Here is a 19537-nt window from a genome sequence, read left to right on the forward strand (position 1 = left end):
CTTGTTCAGAGTGCATACCTGCCAAAGACCTGCAAACCTTGACAATTTTGTTTCAGTAAGGCAGTTGACCTTTTTTCTAGGTCTGACCAGTTTTCAGTAAGGTGTAACAAAATATTATAAACTGCTACTGTAAAGCTGGAAACCAAAATTAAAAGTTTGGTATTTGAAACATGCAGCAACGATTATCATTATGTTCAGCTCAGAAGTTTGTAAAATATGCATGTACTTTATTTACTACAGGTACAGTTGCACAAACTTTACTCCTGAACTCTATGCAGTTCAATGGCTTGTTGGTGTCTCTCAACTTGACCTAATTCCTGGAAATTCTTTGTCCATGCACATGTATTTACATGATTTATGTCTAAAGGATAAAAGCACTCGATTCATTCCAAACATATGTTTTTACATGAGTTATAGCTAACAAGATTTAATACACTCAGTTCATTCCAAACACACCTTTATTTACATGATTTATATCTAATGAGATTCGATTCATTCAGTTCATTCCAAACACATCTGTTTTTACATGATTTATAGCTACTAAGATTGACTAAGGTTGAATACACTCTGCTCATTCCAAACACATGCATATCTACATGATGTATAGCTACTAAGATTAACTCAGATTTAATACACTCAGTTCATTCCAAACACACGTGTATTTACATGATTTATATCTAATGAGATTCAATTCATTCAGTTCATTCCAAACACATCTGTTTTTACATGATTTATAGCTACTAAGATTGACTAAGGTTGAATACACTCTGCTCATTCCAAACACATGCATATCTACATGATGTATAGCTACTAAGATTAACTCAGATTTAATACACTCAGTTCATTCCAAACACATCTGTTTTTACATGATTTATAGCTACTAAGATTGACTAAGATTGAATACATTCTGCTCATTCGAAACACCTCTATATCTACATGATTTATAGCTACTAAGATAACTAAGATTTAATACACTTAGTTCATTCCAAACTCACGTGCATTTACATGATTTATAGCTAATAAGTCTGAATGCACTCAGCTCATTCCAAACACACATGTATTTACATGATTTATAGCTAATAATACTTAATGCACTCAGTTCATTCCAAACACAAGTGTATGTACATGATTTAAAGCTACGTTACAAATCCTAATCACATACACACATTTTAAGCTAATTAGCTTAATTCGTTCCAAACACGTGTGTGAGTATATGATTTACAGATAATTCACTTAATTCATTCCAAATACATGTGTAATTATATGATTTACAGGTAATACACCAAATTCATTCCAAACACATGTGTATTTACATGAGTTAAAGCTAATACAACTAAATTTATTAAATTCATTTGAAACGTGTGTTTGCACAATTTATAGGTAATAAGACTAATTGTAGTTCATTCCCAATACATGTATATTTACCTCATTAGATGAATTATAGGTACAAAGATTGAATGCCCTCAATTCATTTCAAACTCGCGTGTTTCCAAAATTACTGGCTTCTAAGACCGAATACAGTACATTCCAACACTGTATTTTCTTGATTTATAGCTAAAATAACTTAATGTACAAACTTAATCCCATATACATGTGTGTTTGCATGATTTAGAGCTAATAAGACTGAACGCACTCGGTTCATTCCAAACACATGATGTATAGCTAATACGACTAAATACACTCAGTACATTCCAAACCCACATGTATCAACATGATTTATAGCTAATAGGATTAAATCTACTCAGTTCATTCCAAACACATGCATATTTAAATGATTTATACCTAATAGGACTGAATGCACTCAGTTTATTCCAAACACACATGTATTTATATGATTTATATCTAGTAAGACTGAATGCACTCAGTTTATTCCAAACACACATGTATTTACATGATTTATATCTAGTAAGACTGAATGCACTCAGTTCATTCTAAACACACGTGTATTTACATGGTCGAATGCACTCAGTTCATTCCAAACACATGTGTATTTACATGATGTATAGCTAATAAGACTGAATTCACTCAGTTCATTCCAAACACACATTTATTTACATGATTTATATCTAGTAAAATTGAATGCACTCAGTTCATTCCAAAGTCAGTAAACAAATAATATTATGGTTATAATCACATGAACTGTCATAGTTTGAAGACTGACATAGTCTTAAACGTATCACGATGTTCTTCCTGTTGAATTTATGTATTCGCATAATTCACACTGAAGTTCCTTCTGTTGAATTCCGCATATAACTGTCACCCACAATGAAATTTCTTTTGTTGCATTTCGGGTATATTTGTAACTCACACTGAAATGATGTTCCTTCTGTTCAATTTCGTGTATAATTGTGACTGACACTGAAAGGATGTTCCTTCTGTTGAATTTGGACATAATTGTGACTCACACTGAAAGTATATTTCTTCTGTTGAATTTCATGCATAAGCGTGACTCACACTGAGATTCCTTCTGTTGAATTTCGTGTATAAATATGATTCACACTGAAACGATGTTCTAGTGAAGTTCATCTATATTTGTTTATTATTTTTCTTGCATTGTTTATTGATGTCAAGTTCTTATATCAATGTATTTATTGCTCAATTTCCTGGAAATGTTTATTTGATTCAAGTATGTTTGATTCGGAATCGTCTGAGAATTTTAGTTCAGCTGTTTCAAGCACAGTTGTGTTTTGACACATTTTACTGAGATTCTTGTTTCAGAGATAGAAAGACAGGTGCGCTTGTGACTCATTTCACCAAGAATGTTGTTTCAATGTAATGATATTGATTTAATTTTACTGAGGTACTCATTACATCTTATGACTTTATTCTGATTGTCCGTTCAACTGATGGACACATGTCTATGGTTCAGTCTTTTTAGATGGTTATACTGATGAACATGTAAGTTAAGACTTGTTATTTACAGATTGGTACTTCTCAAAAACGACATCACAGTTTATGACATTGCTTGCAGATTAGTCCTTCTGCTGAAGGATATCCATGTTTAAGACTTGATTTCAAATGATTGTTCCTTTGACCCTAGAGCTTGTAGTCTTGATGTCATATTCTGCAACACATCCTTAACGATTTCTATCATGTCAAGCCATGACTTGAGTAAATCAAGGTAAGATCCAGCTGGGATTGCTGATATGAGTACGCTGAGTTTCCTGTAGTATATCAACCTCAAAAACAGAGTCCCCGCAATGCTGGCTGAGAGTTACCAATGTTGTGCTGATGTCATTCCAGTAAGTCTGATAGTCAATGGCATTAATCTGGCATGACGTAGCATGACCATACAATTTGTTCCTGTTTTCTCGCAGCTTTTGGATCATGTCCTTTTCTTGCTTGCTCAGAGATGGCACAATATTGTTAAAGAGGGCAGACAACAGGGTGATGTCATAGTCATCTAGGTTTGTATCGTCGCCATTTGGTGGAAACACGATGTCCATCATGGACATGTTGAACACCCTTCCAAGACTGTTGATAGTATTCATGTTTTTGGCAAGATACTGGTCCAGACTGCAGGTGGAGGTGACTGTGTGATGAATTAAAAGTCGTCGCAAGACCCTGGATCCAACATCAACCAAAAGATATGTGATGCGCATGAACCTGTCAGTGTCACCAGTTGGTGGGGGTGGCATAATATCACCAGAAGCTGAAAGATGAAAATAACAGTAAAATACACTCCAGTACACAGACACACATTCTGAAATTAAACATATTTTATGATATTAATTATGAATGATATCAACAAAGTAAAGTTGGTTTTATTCAGTCTACTAAGACTGTATATTTTACATGAAATTGTTTAAGTGTATGGATCTAATTTTGTAGTAATTATACATATACATTCATGACATTATTTACATTCATGAACTGCATTCATGATCAAATTGATATATGAGGTCTCGAGGACGTTAAGGACCAACCAATTATAGGAGAGAATGGGATCATTGTATTGAAAATTCCCCAAGTAAAATAGCATTTCAGGTTTGGTTAACAGTCAACCGAAAGTATGGTCTCCAGAACGATAGGAAGCTCCTACTTAAGTTTGGTTCATGGCTGTAACAAACAATCATTCAAAGAAGAATGTTGTGTCCAGATAAAATTGTATTGATATTCATCTAACAGGAGTCCCTACATAGGTGTTATCCAATCCTAGGCCACCTCAATGCTTCAAATAATCTGAATCCTTTCTTGTTATCTTATTTATTGCCAGAGGCATTGTATGCTTTCTAGTACATCCAGTGTTACAACCTTGATGAGCTGATGGCAAATTTAATGAATGCCAGTGAACCATTCAGAGTTGAACAATCAGATAGAATTGACCAGATGGCTATGAAAGACAAAGGATGGGTCTAAAATAATGCGGAAAGTGTGTATATTCACTTGGAGAACAATTTATTAAATTGCCAGTACGTTAAAGGATATGACTTGGATTAGACGTGTGTTAAGGAATGACTCAAATATGAAAATTTGAATTTGGGGTGCAAAAATGAAGCTTCAAATACCATAATCAGTTTGTGACAGCAGGAATTGCCACAGAAAGGTTCAGCACAATGTCTTGAAGGACCCGCCAATAATGAGTGCAGACAAGTTCAGCATTGACATGATGGGACACACCAATAAAGGGAGAAGAGGTGATCGACTCGGGGTCTAAAGAGGTACATCGACAAAGGGTGAATAGAGGTTCATATGGTGACTGAAGAGATACACCTATGGATAACTAGAACACATCTTGGTAAAATGTGCTGGGAGTTCAATCATCCAGAATAAGATGTATTTATTGCTGATCAGAGATTTGTAGCTTTATATTGAATATATTTGCTATTCGGTTCTTCTGTATTCTATTACTGGGTCGATCTATTGCCGGACTATTGTATCGAATAATCAGGTAAATACATGATTCATCTGGGGGCTAGAAATAAATCAGTCTACTGATGATGAGGCTCGTGCCTTTGTTCAACCACTGTTAGAACAGGGTATATTCCTCTACACTAAAAGACTTCAACCCAAACATTATAATGGACAAATAGATGGACATACAATGTCTGGCTTGAGAGGCCAGATTTTATGTCTCGTGTTTTTAACATTTGCTACTGTCGAGACAACAACATATGATCAAGTACAGGTTACAGTCATCTTAAGACAACATTAGACAAGCACATACAGGTTACAATCATCCCAAGACAACAACGTGGATCAGGTACAGGTTACAGTCATCCCAAAACAACAATAGTGGATCAAGTACAGGTTAAAGTCATCGAAAGAAAAAATGGAGGATCAAGCACAGGTTACAGTCATTCCCTGACAATAAATGATGATTATGCAAAGATTACAGTTATCCCAAGACATTAATAGATGATCACGTACATGTTACAGTCATCCCAAGACAATATATGCTCAAGTACAGGTTACATTCATCCGAAGACAATAGATGATCAAGTACAGGTTAAATCATCTCAAGACAACAATGGTGGATCAAACACATGTTACAGTCATCCCAAGACAATAATGGAGGATCAATCACAGGTTACACTCATCCCAAAAATAGATGATCACGTACATGTTACTGTCATCCCAAGACAACAATATATAATCAAGTACAGGTTACATTCATCCCAAGACAACAATAGGGGATTAGGTACAGGTTACAGTCATCCCAAACAAGACTATATGATCAAGTGCAGGTCACAGTAATCCCAAGAAAACATCTGACGATCAAGTAAAGGTTACAGCCATCCCAAGACAAAAATAGATGATCAAGTACAGGTTGCAATCATCCCAAGACAATAGACGATCAAATATACGTTACAATCATCCCAAAACAACAATATACGATCAAGCACATGTTACAGTCATCCCAAGATAAAAATAGACGATCAAGTACAGGTTACAGCCATTCCAAGTTCCAACTTATTACAACATTCCTTGTAGGTGATACTAGGATTATCCTGATCAAGAACAGGTTATAGTTACACCAAGTTCCACGGATATATGTAGCATACTTACAAATATCACTATCTCTAGATGGTTCCTGAAATTGTAATAAAGAATACTTTGACTGACAAGTTGTGGTATCTGCTTGACTCTTGTGTTACTTATCAAACTCTTACACACAGCATACGGACATAGTAATACAGATATTATCTTTTTACGCAAGTAAGTTTTAATTCTCATCATTACGATACAAGATACAAATTCAAATCAATATACGGCTTTAGAGGTATGAATGACCAGATTTTATAAAGTCTTGTATTTTTAACATTCGCCACTGCCGAGACGACAATAAATGATCAAGTACTGGTTACAGTTATCCCCAGACAACAATAGATGATCAAGTACAGGTTACCGTCATCCCCAGACAACAATATATGATCAGGGACAAGTTACTGTCATCCCATGACAACACTATATGATCATGTAAAGGGTACAGTAATCCCAAGACAACAATAGGTAATCAATTACAGATTACAGTCATCCGAAGACAACAATATAGGATCAATTACAGGATATAGTCATCCAAAGACAACACTAGAGGATCAAGTACATATTATAGTCATCCAAGACAACACTAGATGATGAAGTACAGGTTACATTCACCCCAAGACAACAATAGAGGATCAAGTACAGGTTATAGTCATCCCAAGACAACAATAAGGATGAAGTACAGGTTACAGTCATCCTAAGCTCCAGTTTATTACAACATTCCTTGCAGATGATACTAGGATTATCCTGATCAAGAACAGATTATAGTTACACCAAGTTCCAAGTAGATATGTAGCATACTTACAAGCATTACCATCTCCTGATTGTTTCTGAAATTATAAAGAAAACCACATTGAATGACAGGTTGTGGAATCCAATTGACTCTTGTATTATTTATCAAACTCCTACATACAGCGTACGGACATAGTAATCTTGATATTATCTTTTTCTACAAGTAAGACGTATCTCTCATCATTATGCTACAAAATTCAAATTCAAATCAAACAACTGAATTCCTTCATAATACTTCATCACGGTGACAAACACATTCAATTCAAATTAAAGGATGCCATTTCTTCTGATACATAAATGTATTGAATTAAAATCCACACACTCATTAGAAGAGTCTTGGATAAAATTTGGAACTCAATTGTGAGATCATCATAAAAATAATATCAAAAACACAATGCGTTGTGTCACACTTCAATTTGACATTAAATAACATTATGCAGCTATAATGAAATTAGAGAGCATAATGTATTTTATTTTCAAGTGCTAAATACGATCTTCTATAAAGTTTCATAAAATACCTTGCTATCACTCACCTGATCTTCAAACCAGAAGTTCAAAACGTTGCATGACTGAATCATGTGATCATGGAAATCACAGTGTACTTCTGCATTCTCTTTGAGAAGGGATACAGGGATCAGGCTGTTGATACTGACACCACTGTATTCAGGACATTGTATAAAATACTCAAACTTCAGACTCTGACCCAAGTATCCAATGATCTTAACGAGGTTGGTAGTGATGAACTCTCTCACCTCAATGCACAGTTTTGAAGATGGAGTCTTGTCCATGATTCCCATTCTTGTGACTCTCAAAAATATAACATGCTCTCTAAAATGTATGGTCACTTTGTGTTGTTGGTCCAGCTGAAAAACGCAGCAGCCACAAAAGATCAGATTCTCTTCCATCTGCTCTTTCTTCCTTTTGGCTACTGGCCAGTGAGATAAACAGGCAGCAACAAGCCTGTGAAAGATCGGACTTGGTAGGAAGCCACTAGTGAAGACATAGCACATGACGGGTGAACTCTCGATCTGCTGATTTGGTTTTGGGCAGATGATTTCCTCTGGCGTTTCCTGCTGAAGCATACAGGGGGCAAGAAAATAGCTCTCCTCCTGTTAAATTAATGGATTCATTCTTAGTGGGAATATAAGGCAGAGATTTGAGCTTTTAGTCTGAAATAATATTCAGTACACCAATGTGGAAAAAGTGTACTTCAGCAATCTACTGGTCATATTGGGGATCATAGAACGTAATTTTCTTTAAATGTTTGTGATTAAAAAAAAATTAAAAATTAAAATTAAAAAAATAATGCCAGTAACTCAGCTTGTTTAGGATAACTAGAGCCAACATCTCAAAATGTCCCCATTGATCAAACAAGCTTGTCTTGCTAAGTGGATACAACCGTTGCCCATTGACATTTTTCAAGAAAAAAAGAAAGTAACCATCCCCAAAATTGATGCAGTTTGAAATTATGAAAAACAAATTACTTCTCCTTTACACATGTCTGCATGGCTATATTATCTGCTCAATACCTATTGGCATTATGTTGGAAAGTTGTACATTTTAACTAACTCTGACTTTAGCATCACACCTCAGTTTAATATGCAACATACAACTGCATTATTTTACTGTATAATAACTAAGCATACAATTCACATCTAGTACACACTCTGATGGGGATACACCATTTGCTCTTTGTAATATTTCAAATATAAAATATATCACAATAATTCGGACAGGATATAGCTTTTCAGTGAACGCAGAACAGCATGTGTAATTCAAAGCAGATGAATCCCTACATTTGCGATTTCTTTGTCATATATAAGCTAATATGTGCATGCTTGTCATGTGTAATGAAATTTAATACATGTTTATATGTACAAGCTTTTCATGTGTAATGAAATTCAATACATGTTTGTATGTGAAAGCTTTACATGTTTAATGAAATTAAATCCACGTTTCTATGTGTCAGCTTGTAATGTGCAATGAAATTCAATACATGTTTGCATGTACAAGTTTGTGATGTGTAATTAAATTCATTATATTATATGTGCAAGATCGTCATATGTAATGAAATTGATATGTTTATATGTGTAAGCGTGTCATGTTTAATGAAATTTATTAGAAAAGGTTTATATATATATATATATATATATATATATATATATATATATATATATATATATATATATATATATATATACATATATATATATATATATATATATATATATATATATATATATATATATATATATATATATATATATATATATATTGGTTGTAGTTTACAGACTGTATTGATTCCCCATGGAAACGTTTTTGAGCGTGGTTTAGAGACTTAATTTATTCTGCATGGAATGTTTGTTGTATGTGGTTTACAGACTTCATTCATTTCCCATGGAATAGTTGTTGGGTGTCGTTTACAGACTTAATGTATTCCGCATGGAATTGTTGGGTGTAGCTTACAGACTTACTTTTTCCCCATGGAATAGTTGCTGGGTGTTGCAATGGATGCAAATGGTGTTAGGATGGTCCAATAGGCAAACTTTAGGACTTCATTCGTGCAGAAAAAAAAGCAATGGGCACATACATAGGCGACCTACTACAATGAAGTTTGCTGCCGGATTGGACAATCTTTGTAGGCAAAGGAATTCCTGTTCGGATAGGCACTACCATGGGTCATATTTCAATTCCGACTTCTTAGGGAGACGAAATATGATGAGATAGTACTAGATCGGTTTATGTCTTGTTAGTAGGTCTTCTTAGATGTAACACACTGACGTTGCTGTAGGATGTCATCCAGGCTGCTTGATGTTACCACCATAGATATGGTCAGTATATGCGCCATTCCTTGATTCGTCAAACGAGTGAAGACCCATGAGTCGACGTTAAGCCCTAATGAGAGTGCCTTGAACTGGTAGGCGAATTGCAGGAACATTATTAAAGCCTTGTGGATAGAGACATGAAAGTATGCGCCACTCAAGTCCATGCTAAATGGACCAAGGAAAATATCGAATGAACTATAGGACCCTCTTTGTGCCATATCCACTTTAGTATGCAAAAACTGTAACCTTTGCTGGGTGGAGCTTTGACAGGATGGTTTCATAAGTTTGTGTCCTGTGAATGGCCCTTGGGTTCTTTTGTTGATTTCCCATACTATCCCTGTATCAATGATGCTGTTTTGTGAGGGAAGTAAATATGTCTCGTTGTTTGCAGACTTAATCCATGTGAACTACAAACAGAACATGTCTAGAGGATAAAGGATGTGCTCTTAGCTTGACCATGTAGTGGTCCTTCAGGAAAGTGTAGGCAGAGACCACTGAGTTCTTCTCCGCCAATTGTAATTTTGTAGCTGTGGATGTGGCAATGGCAAAGTAATTTTGGCAATGTTCAGTAAACAGGCCATCCTTGAGACCGACCACCATGTATGCCCTGAGGTATTCGGAGTGGGAGCAGATAAGTTATATAGCTTATGTTAATAGATATCCATAGAGGCGGCGATATCATTGTTAACTGCTGAGGTTTCCAAATGAAATGGGGGCAGGCTAAAGGTAGAACCATAGATAAAATGATGGTGAAGGCAGATCAGAATGTCCAAAACTGCCTTAATCTGCAGAAGTAATTGAAGTGAGACTCTTCTAATCCGTCATAAGATGAATTGCTGTTGTAACTCAAGTACAGGTTTGTTGATGGTGAAGGAGACAAACACAACTTTGGAACAGAACAATACCCCATGGAGGCTTGGAAGGCTGAATCTTTCCATGCCATCAGACAGTGTAAAATAGATGACGATAATGATGAACTAGCAACTTGATCTTCTTTGCATGATTTGAAGCTAAGGTCCTTTGTAATGCTTGAGACATAGATGGAAAGAGTGACAAAGTCTGTCGCTCATTAAACTCGCATAAATAGATAACAGATAGTAATGAAAAATACAGTTGATATATAATGACACTACTACATGTACGAGGGAGAATATATACGCCTGCCTGCACAAGACAGTGTGGGCACAGAGCTATACCAAATGATGACTATCTTGAAAAACGCGGTAGTAGACGATCCCAATTAAAATGATTCCTGTGGGGAAGGTTCAAAGACAGTATGTTCAGGTAGAATCATTGCAGCGTGGCGTTCGAATGATACATATGCCGTGGTAAATGAGTTTGTCCTGCACCAGAAAAAAACGGAATTATTCATATATAAGTTTATTAATAGCATAAAGACATGCACACTTAAAAATAGTGTTGCCTGAACCTATCTTGTGAGGTCGCATAAGCTACACGTGCGAATGACTAAGTGATCATTACATATGAAGGATTGTTTATGCCGATAAACATGACTAAGTGTCGCCTGTAGAAACACGCGGTAGTAGAATGCGACTGAATAAACCATGCATATAATGTTGACCTGTAGTTGTCCGACTGTAGCGGGAACGATACAGAAATGTAACGAACGTCTACATTACAAACTAAAACCATTCACATAAAAGCACCTAAATGTGTGAGAACGATATAGTGTCTGCAATATGTAATGACATTACTTTGTCTTGATAGAAATAGGCTTTGTTGTTGTTCTTGTTGTTGTTGTAGGGTTTAACGCCATTTTTCAGCACACGATAGGCTATACACGGCGGCCAGTATCAATGGTGGAGGAAGAACCCGAGAAAACCCCGGAAAGAACCACCGACCCACGAGAAGCTACTGGCAAGCTTTCTCACATACCCACATTAGCTGTATCCGAGACTCAAACCCACGCAGACAGAGGTCAGATGGCAGTGATTCATAACGGAGAGCGCTTTAGACCACTTGGCCACTCGGGGCCTCTGATAGAAAGAGGCAAAGTTGGAAATATAGATGGAGTATACTTTCTGTAAAAGTGAGACTTCATCAACTTGTAATGATATATAGTGCACGTATATTCTAGTTTTGCAAGATTTATCATTAAAAGAGTGTGATTCTTGTCATGAGAAGAAGTAGAAACATGCATTTTTTAGACTTTCCTGCAAAGTCTTATAACTTAGGAGAGATCACTCAGTCTGACCACCACATAGGTCAGCAGAGAACTTTCAGCCCCATTTAGCTACAATTAGTATATCGGATAGATGATGATGTTGTTGTTGTTGTGGGGTTTAACGCCATTTTTCAGCACAGGATAGGTTATACATGGCGGCCAGTATTAATGGTGGAGGAAGAACCCAGGAAAATTCCAGAAAGAACCACCGACCCACGAGACGCTACTGGCAAGCCATCTTACATACCAACATTGGCCGAATCTAAGACTCGAACGAACGGAGATAGACGTGAGATGGCAGTGATCCGTAACGTAGAGCGCTTCAGACCACTCGGGCCCCTGGGAGGGCAGCATTTGGAAGGTAGTAGTAGTTCTTCTGATGTTGTTGTTGTTGCTGTTGTTGTGGGGTTTAACGCCATTTTTCAGCACATGATAAGCTATGCATGGCGGCCAGTAATAATGGTGGAGGAAGAACCCGGGAAAACCCTAGGAAGAACCACTGACCCACGGCAAGCTACTGACAAGCTTTCTCACATATCCACACTGGCCCAATCCTAGGATTGACCCCACGCTGACAGAGTTGAGATGGCAGGGATCCGTAACGCAAAGCGCTTTAGACTACACGGCCACTCGGTGCCCCTTGTTCTTCTAAAGTAGTAGTGTTGGGTAAAGTATTTGAAGAAAAAATCATGTTCATTCATAAAACAAAACAAAGTCCTGTAATATTTGCAACACTAAAGTGTTTAGAAATGACAGCAGAGACTTCAGTAACTAAAACAAACAAAACAAATTTGCAATTTAAAAGCTAACCTTGACATGATCTCCATCCTTACTGAATGACTGTGGCCTGGCAATGATATTCAACTGTTCCATTAGATTTAAGATGAGATCCTTGTTGGCATGGCAATCAGGGTTATTTTCCTTTGTCCAGATGTTATCTTAAAATAGAAAAGTCATTTTTATTAACTATCTTTTGCTGAATATTTAAATCTCGTGTTAAAGCACAGACTCACACATAATACACCTGATAGAATATAATTATGTTTATTTTTAACTTTTTTCAGCACTCTACTCAGTGAAAGAGTTTGATAACTATATTATACTCCTACTGTCTGTCACAATCCCACTCACTGCAATATTATCATTGTATGCATGAGCGATGTCAAATATTGTGCACAGTTTCTTCAATTGTGTCAATGACAAAATAATCCACCCTGGAAACGAAAACAGCTAGATATCAATAAATTGTGATCATTACTTTTATGTTTAGAAGTATGTCAGATAGGCAAGTGGCCAAATTGTGTCTGATATCGCTCACATAGTTGATATGTTACAATTTGAATAATCATGCATGCAAGCATTGAGACTGTAGAAGGAAATAACATTATTCGAGTACAAATTTGCTACTCAATAATGTTGAGGTTACTAATAGTCTTTTCATTCACTAGCATGCATGAAAAAGAGACGTCCTTTATACAACATTGTCCATTACATTTTTCCCTGTCGTGGGAACTAGGTCCTGATTCAAACCTTATAAACAGTCGATATCCCCACCCATACCATATGTGCACTTACTTTGCATTTCAAGGTGTATTAATCTGTTCAGTTACTATGGGTTCATTGTTTTTCTTGCCTAACACATCACTCACAAATGTGAGGTGCTGATCCTTCTTGTGGGGAAGGCATGACTCAACCTCTAAACGGTGCATCTCTTCAGTGGGATGTTGAGACACGCTACAATAGTGGTGCCTTTCCTCCATCAGAGGCAGCAACCTCTAAACCATCGAAGGCAGGAATATGTTATGAGTTGAGTGGTGGATCTCCTCCTAAATGGGAGGCATCAACATGCCATGCGATGATTGATGCATCTCCTATGCATTGGGAGGCATCACTATGATACAAATTGTGATTCTCCTGTAGAATCCTGTCGTGGTACTTATCCGTTCTGTTTGGTTTGCATTTATATATATATATATATATATATATATATATATATATATATATATATATATATATATATATATATATATATATATATATGTATATATTTCATATGTGGCCTGTAGTAAGTGCACCCCTGTGTTCTCTATGTATGCTGTAAATTGTTAAAAGTGTACCTGATTTCTCACAGTTCATACAAACATTGATATTAAAGGAAGCAACAACTATGTGCAGTGCAGACATTAGAACAAAATATTTCAACACACTGAATATAATAACTCAAGAAGAAATTAAGTACAGCTACTATATTCATTGTCAATGTAGACAGAAGAAATGCATGGCCTCTATATTAACATGCTGTTATCGTGATCTCTGCACACAATGACTAGGTATAATGTGATATTTGTAGTGGGAAAGGCCAGGTCAGGTCCGAATAGCAGTTCAAAAGGGCTACTAGAAGTAAATTGTATGAGGGGAATCACGGTAGATGTCTCAACAGGGTTCCTGTGTGGACATATTAGACAGAGTCATCATGTAGTATATTTTAGTGCCAATCTCAACTCAGCATTCATGAGGAGCAGCAATACTAAGATTGTTAGGATGGACACTAGACCATCAAATGAATTGGAGTGTCAATTCCAAGCAGGATAAGTAGTGATGACAAACATGTGCAGACAGGACAGAGGTAGGCAAAAGACTATCTCATAAGCCCTGGTCTATGACTATACTGAGGTATATACGGATATAAAGTGTGATTAAAGTGACATTTCTACATTTTCTTGAACACACGTTAAATAATATAGTCATACGAGAAAAACAGACCATGGGTTGTAACCCCAGGGTCACGGACATATGTGGGGAGATATGCATTAAAAAGCATGAGTTTTTTCCAAACTGAGATGTAGATTGAAGTAGTTCAGATTTAGCTTTCCTTTTCCTATACAAAGGAAAATGTGTGGCATAAGTTGTTTTTTTCCATTTAGATTCATATATCTAATAACATTACGAATTTCACGCTTTGCATATTTTATATTTTTAATTGAAAAAAAATCAATATCGTTGTTGAAGTCAATCCAAGACATTGTAAATATGTTGTGGTAATTATTATACGAAAAGAGTTTTAACAAAATTCATTTAAATTTAGTCATTTACAAACCTATTAATTCTTGAGTGAGCTTTCCTGTTTTCTTGAACTCACGCCATTTCTGAATGATGGCAGGTGATTTTATCTTCTGCAAGATAAAATTCTCTGCTGTGATGATGGTCCTCAAGGCATAAATCAACCACTGAGGGTCAAGCGTGATTTGTTCCTTCAAATCTTCAGTTCTGAAAGTGAAATGAACAATCAACCAAGCACTGAGTGTCACGCATGCTCTGACCTTTGAATTCTTCGCTCCTGAAATTTACATGAACAATTGTATGCACTGATATGTATACATACTACTGAACCTTTTACATATCTTTATGAAAATATAACTAAATTTTCAAAAATAAAATCTTCCAAAACTTAGTAACATGATATAATACTGAAAGTAAATAATACAAATGATAAGTTTGGACATAAAAATGCATCAGTCGAAAAAACTTCACATTGATACAAATTTACCCATCCTGAATTACAAGAAAAGGAAATACTTAAGGAATTTTCATTACGGAAAGTCAAACAGTTTTATTGAATTTTTCAACAGATACATTTCTGAGCTGTTATAATTTTACCTGTACCATCTTACCCATCCTGCCTTTACCTTCACTTCTGAAGTAGCCTTACTAAGAAACCCTTCCCCCACCTCTTTAATTCTGAAAAGCCGTTTCGTTGCCTTTCCCCTTTTTATTGTAATATAGGCCTGACTGTGAATGATATTGCATGTTAGTCTTCCCTTGAATTTGGTCCTTGAGAATTGAGAGTAATGTATGATTGTCGCCATCACAGGGGACAGGGATGCGATTTAAAACTCCATGATTGTTAGCATATCATTCAAACATTCAGTTACCCATTGATTCTGTCACCATTATTTTAATGAAAAAAGTGATCATAATTTAAACTTCAAAGCAAGTTCAGACAAATTGATTCCTCAAAATAGTCATCAATGTGATACACCCTTGATCCTGACTTAGAACTTGTACTCGGCATTCATCGACTTAAAATTCTTCAATGATTTTGGTACATTCTTTAATTCAGTATCATGTTGCAGGTGTTTGTTATAGACATTTGATTAGTTCATAGTTATCGCAATAGTGAGTATTTGCCTAATTGAAAACAAGTTCATGTAAGTGTAATGCTGTTTACATATTTTCTAGACATTAAATTGGTTATAATTGTCACAAGGATGTTCTAGTTATCTGTTCTGAAAACTCTTAAATTAAAAGCCATATTCTTATAATAAAACAGGTGCCAGCTCCACAAGAAAGTGGCTAGTTTAGTTGTAAAAAATAAATCATCAACCATTAAAGAAAAGACTGGCTATATTAGATTAAAAATGACATCTCTGACCATGAATGCCATGATTTTCTATGTTAGTTTAAAAGCACATCACTGATCATAAAAAGATCACCTGTATTAGTGTATAGGGGTGAAACTATCCCTCTATCATGTGTATTGATGCAATTCACGATACACATCATGTGATAAGATACATATCGATACACTTATGATCTTGACAGTCTTTCCATCCTTGGAAGTTGCCATTTTATGTTTGCTGACATAGAGGTTTTTTCCAGTATGTATAATGCAATTATTAATATAATTATCATATATTTATATGAACTTTTCATTGATGACAAGAAAACAAAAATACGTTCAAAGAGACCAACTTTTGGTTGTCAATAAGTTTTATTCAGGGTTATTAGACCATATATTGTTACCTCAAGTTAGCTCGCTTTCGCCATCTGATCCATTAATTGTCATGGCTATAATGCATTGAAATCATCCTACTAGCAATTTCGTATCTCCTTTAAACTTAGAAAACATTACGATGTACTTCTTGCAGATGCAAAGAGTGAGGAGACTTGGATTTGTCAGTGGAGAAGGAAAACTGTTCACAGCAACAGTTATATTCGATATTGTTTTAAACTGTACACAAGGTGATAATCTTGAGCAGTTTCAAATCTATGTCCTTCTAAATTCTTTGCTAAGTTCATTTATTCCATCGGTATCTTCATTTACTGGTTAAATATCTCTGGATAAAAAGAGAAATTCCAAATCTGTTCCACATGTACAATTTAAGAATAGATGTTGTCAAGATTTTATCTTAAGAGTTACTTCACTATTTGTCACCGAAATAAAGAAGGTTGAGGAGGAAATGGTCACAGAGCTCTAATAAAATCAAACTCTTCAAACGTGTCACATCTAATTGTAGAAGCTTTAATATGTTCATTATTTCAGAACATACTATGTTCCTTATCTGACTCGCATTTAACACCATTTTTTGACTCAAATTCATTCAATGGCATCTACACTAACAATTGTTTAGCTCCAATAATCTGATACAAGTCATAAATTTAATAAGTATTGTCATCATCACTATCATCACCCAGTATTTCCTGAACGAAATTTAATGAACCTTCCCAGAAATCATACATTATGGGTTTTCCAGAGAGCACATATTTTGAACTTGTAAACTTCCTCCATTGACGGTTGAAACTATGCCAAAATTCTCATTTCAGGGCACAATGTGTCAATCAAATTTAGTTTAACAACCATTTACATCGTGCTTGAACGATCCCAGATATATGAACAGTTGCATACCAAAAGAATAGAAAATGATCACATGACCTGTTAAATAAAATTGTATTCTTTGAAAAGCACATTTCATATGTGGAAATTTCAATTAATTTGCAGGAGCTCTTGTGCAGCACTCTTCTCCAAGTGTGCAAATTCATGCAAAGTTTACAAGAGTAACACATTAGCACGCCCTGCCATCATTTCTGTTAAAGTACTTTATACATCAATTAATGATTTTCTCTGTTGCTTTTCAAGTACATTATGTTTATCATGCAGAACATAACGTACACTTATTCATGATTTATATATATTAGTAAACCTTGATACAAACAAGCAATAACAACCAATGATGTTTAAATGTAACATATTCATCTTGATACAACTAAACTAAGAAATTTTGCATAACATTGGTTATTTAATGATGAGTAAAATACTTCAGTATACATGTGGAACATGTTGTAAATGTGTCTGATATGTTAAAAATGCTGCTGTGTTAAGATAATTAGCATGGAATGTTGGGGGGGGGGGGGGGCAGATAATGAGCCCAGCAATTTTGTGTTCATTTGCAGAGAGTGAGTATTATCAATAGCCTTTTCGTGTTTACTATTAAAAATGAGTGCCTAGGACTGCACGTGCTGTTTTGGTTGAAGTCTTTATTTAAAGCACAAGAAGGCAAACCAATAATAATAATAATAATTTTTAAAAAATCATGAATGCTGAAGACTAAAATAACTTACATACGGTAAATATCGTTTTGTATCGATTCTCCATCTCTTATGAAATATATCGATGAATTGTTTCACCACTATATGTTTGTGCGAAGCTTAGTGCTTCTGTAGAGCTATGGTTAAGCTTGATAGAGTTTTGATCTCCTAGTTTGGTTTGTGCAACTTTGTATGCTGTTTTGCCAGAGATTCCAATGTGCGACGGTATCCACATGAGCTCGACTAATTGATGTACTGGGGTGATATCGTCGATTAATTGGCATAGTCTGTCAAGGAATTGTTCCCTAGAGCGTGTATTGCGATTTTGGATCGATTTCAAAACGCTTAGGAATTTGGTTGTCTTTGATCCATTGTAGTAATTCAAGTATAGCCCAGAATTCAGTGGTGTAAATGGAGCAATAGTCAGGTAATATGGATCCCGTTTGTATATTACATTCAGGGATGACTATTGCTGCTGCTGTTCTTGGTGGGTTGTTTGTTTTTGATCCATTGGTATATATTTTAACAGTCGGGTAGTTTTGGTAGATTTCGTTTACCAGTACATGTTTTAGTAAGTTTTCTTGTCCTTCTTTATTGCCTAATTTAGTAGCTTCAGAGTTAATCCTGGGTGGTTTTTGTAACCATTGTGATTTGTTCTAGTCTCTTTGTTTGTTTCCTGTTTTTTCTAGTAGAGTAATCTTTTCTCTAAGTTCAAGGATTACTTTGCTGCTTGGTGTGGTGGGTATGATTTTGGGTTTGAAGACAACTTTACACTTGTTTATAGTCATTTTGGTGGGATGGTTGTCTGGGTGGGTATCTAATCGAATGAAGTATCGGAGGAGCAGTTCTTCCTACTTAATTGTAAGGGTAGTTATCCTGTTAGTGTTTGTAGTTCTTCTAATGATGTTGACGGGAGTGTTCCTGTGCTTAATAGTAAGGCTTGTCTCTGGATAGTTTTTCAAGTTTTTGTAGTACAGGTTGCTTAGCCGAGTTATATGCTTGGCAACCGTAATCATTTTTGATCTAATTAAGGTTTTTTGCATCGTGAGGAGGGTTTCCTGGTTGGATCCCCAGTCAGTCCCTGTGATGTTCCTGAGAAAATTGAGATCTTTATTAATATTTTGGGTGAGTTGTTCAATGTGCTGTTTCCATGTGAGGTGGTTGTCAAAGAACATTCCTAGGAATGTTACTGCTGTTACGTATTTGATTAATTGATTTTGTATATAGAAGTTTGGATAGACTAGGTTGTTATTTCATTTGGGGGTGAATATGATTGCCTCAGTTTTTTCATGAGATATTTTGAAACCCCATTTGTCCGCCAATCTCCCTATCTTGTCTAAGGTGTGCTGGATTTCTTTAACTACTGTGTTATTGGCAGGATTTC

At 35.7% G+C, this 19537-nt stretch overlaps 1 protein-coding gene across 3 annotated transcripts in view; it reads right to left on the reverse strand.

The window, feature by feature from the left end:
• Positions 1-387: 387 nt before the first annotated feature.
• LOC149787156 (uncharacterized) overlaps positions 388-19537 on the reverse strand; it is a 92279-nt gene continuing 73129 nt past the window's right edge. For 2 of the 3 annotated variants that reach the window (XM_089977648.1, XM_089977649.1), the window contains 5 exons: positions 14885-15054; positions 12598-12725; positions 7311-7886; positions 6791-6815; positions 388-3652 (listed from right to left, as the gene is read on the reverse strand). In XM_089977648.1, the coding sequence (XP_089833774.1) occupies positions 3117-3652; positions 6791-6815; positions 7311-7886; positions 12598-12725; positions 14885-15054 (1435 nt within the window). In that variant the 3' untranslated portion in view covers positions 388-3116. Of the gene's footprint in view, positions 3653-5946; positions 6035-6790; positions 6816-7310; positions 7887-12597; positions 12726-14884; positions 15055-19537 lie in introns of those variants that run through there. The other variant, XM_089977650.1, reaches the window with a different exon arrangement.

The sequence above is a fragment of the Sinohyriopsis cumingii genome, chromosome 12 (genome assembly GCF_028554795.1).
Source record: "Sinohyriopsis cumingii isolate HCF-2022 chromosome 12, ASM2855479v2, whole genome shotgun sequence".
Taxonomy (NCBI): Eukaryota; Metazoa; Mollusca; class Bivalvia; order Unionida; family Unionidae; genus Sinohyriopsis; species Sinohyriopsis cumingii.